The following is a 1,714-nucleotide window of genomic DNA, read 5'->3' as shown; positions in this document are numbered from 1 at the left end:
AGCGCTCTGGAAAGGTCCTGGAATATCCTGGAATATCCTTGAATAGTGGCAAGGGTGCTGGAACGTGGCGGAGTGGAAGGGCCGGGAGAATGTTTGTGTTATCTGTTGCAGTTAGAGGATGTTTCAGTGTTTGTGTCTACCACCCACTAAGACTACTTTTCCATCAGCCTCTTTTGCTCTCCGGTGTCTGCCTGTATCCAGATGTTGGAGTTTTACACTCTTCTCTCTCTCTGTCCATACTTGTATCTGCTCCCACATGATGATTATGCTAATGCTTTACTGCTGTAACAACAGTGGGGGTCTGCGGGCGCTGACGCCCCCACCTGCCAGGCCGACAACGGCCGTCCAGGTACAATGAGCACAACGACAGGAGCTGGATCGGACCGCCGTGTTGTCCGAGCTCAAGACTCACTTTGTAATGACAGACACAGAGACACTGTAACTAAAATAAGTTGTCTTCAACTAACTGAACAGTTTATCACAGTCCTGATCGTGTGGAGCTCAGACTGGACACGTTTACTCAATGTGTGTGTGTGTGTGTTCTAATGGTGTGTGTGTGTGATTGTGTGTGTGTGGTGTCGTGTGTGTGTTGTGCGCGTGCCCGTGTGTGTGTGTGTGTGTGTGTGTGCGTGGGTGCGTGTGTCACACACACACACACACACACACACACACACACACACACACACACACACACACACACACACACACACACACTTGAGTAAACTGTGTGTCCAGTCTGAGCTCACACATCAGACTGGATAAACTGGTTCCATGTTCAGTTGAAGAAACTCTTTTATTTACAGTGTCTCTGTGTCTCTGTCATTAACAGTGAGTTTGAGCTCGGGACACACGGCGGTCCGAGTCCAGCTCTGTCGTGTGTCCTGTCACACACACACACACACACACACACACACTTGAGTAAACTGTGTGTCCAGTCTGAGCTCACACATCAGACTGGATAAACTGGTTCCATGTTCAGTTGAAGAAACTCTTTTATTTACAGTGTCTCTGTGTCTCTGTCATTAACAGTGAGTTTGAGCTCGGGACACACGGCGGTCCGAGTCCAGCTCTGTCGTGTGTCCTGTACTGACGGCCTGCGGCCTGCAGGGGGGGCGTCAGCGCCGCAGACCCCCACTGTTGTTACAGCAGTGAAGCATTAGCACAATCATGTGGGAGCAGATCAGAGTGACAGAGAGAGAGAGAGTGTAAAACCTCCAACATCTGGAGCAGGGACACGGAGCAAAGAGGGCTGATGGGAAATGTAGTCTTAGTGGGTGGAGACACAAGCACTGAAACATCCTCTAATGCAACAGAAACACAAACATCTCCGCCCTTCCTCCGCCCTTCAGCACCGCTCTCACTATTCAAGGATATTCCAGGATATTCCAGGACTTTCCAGGACTACTCACCGACTTTCTCAGGGTCAGACACCGATATGTGCATGTCGAACGAATCTCCGCCCTCCTCCTCTTCGATCTACAGAAAACAGACAAATGTGTTTATTCCTGCTGCCACGACGACGACACAAACTTTATTTATTCAAGACTTCAGAGACAAAATCCACGTTTCCTCCCTCACTCTGTAAATGAAGAATATAATCCCTCTGGTTAAGTCTTATTACGTCTCATATTGCAGAACAGCATTTAGAATCGCTGTATAAAGGGGTTATCGTCATGGAAACGACAGAGGTGTTAACGTCAGAGAAACGTCTCTG

General features: G+C 48.8%; 1 protein-coding gene across 1 annotated transcript in view; it reads right to left on the bottom strand.

Moving 5' to 3' along the window:
* The window catches only part of snx2 (sorting nexin 2), a 24,150-nt gene that overhangs the window by 16,732 nt on the left and 5,704 nt on the right, over positions 1-1,714 (bottom strand). The window contains exon 4 of the mRNA XM_022769074.1: positions 1,410-1,476. Coding sequence (XP_022624795.1) covers positions 1,410-1,476 — 67 coding nt within the window. The remainder of the gene's footprint in view (positions 1-1,409; positions 1,477-1,714) is intronic.

Source organism: Seriola dumerili, unplaced genomic scaffold (assembly GCF_002260705.1).
Source record: "Seriola dumerili isolate Sdu_G_001 unplaced genomic scaffold, Sdu_1.0 BDQW01002177.1, whole genome shotgun sequence".
Lineage (NCBI taxonomy): Eukaryota > Metazoa > Chordata > Actinopteri > Carangiformes > Carangidae > Seriola > Seriola dumerili.
This window is presented reverse-complemented; position numbering and strand designations above follow the sequence as displayed.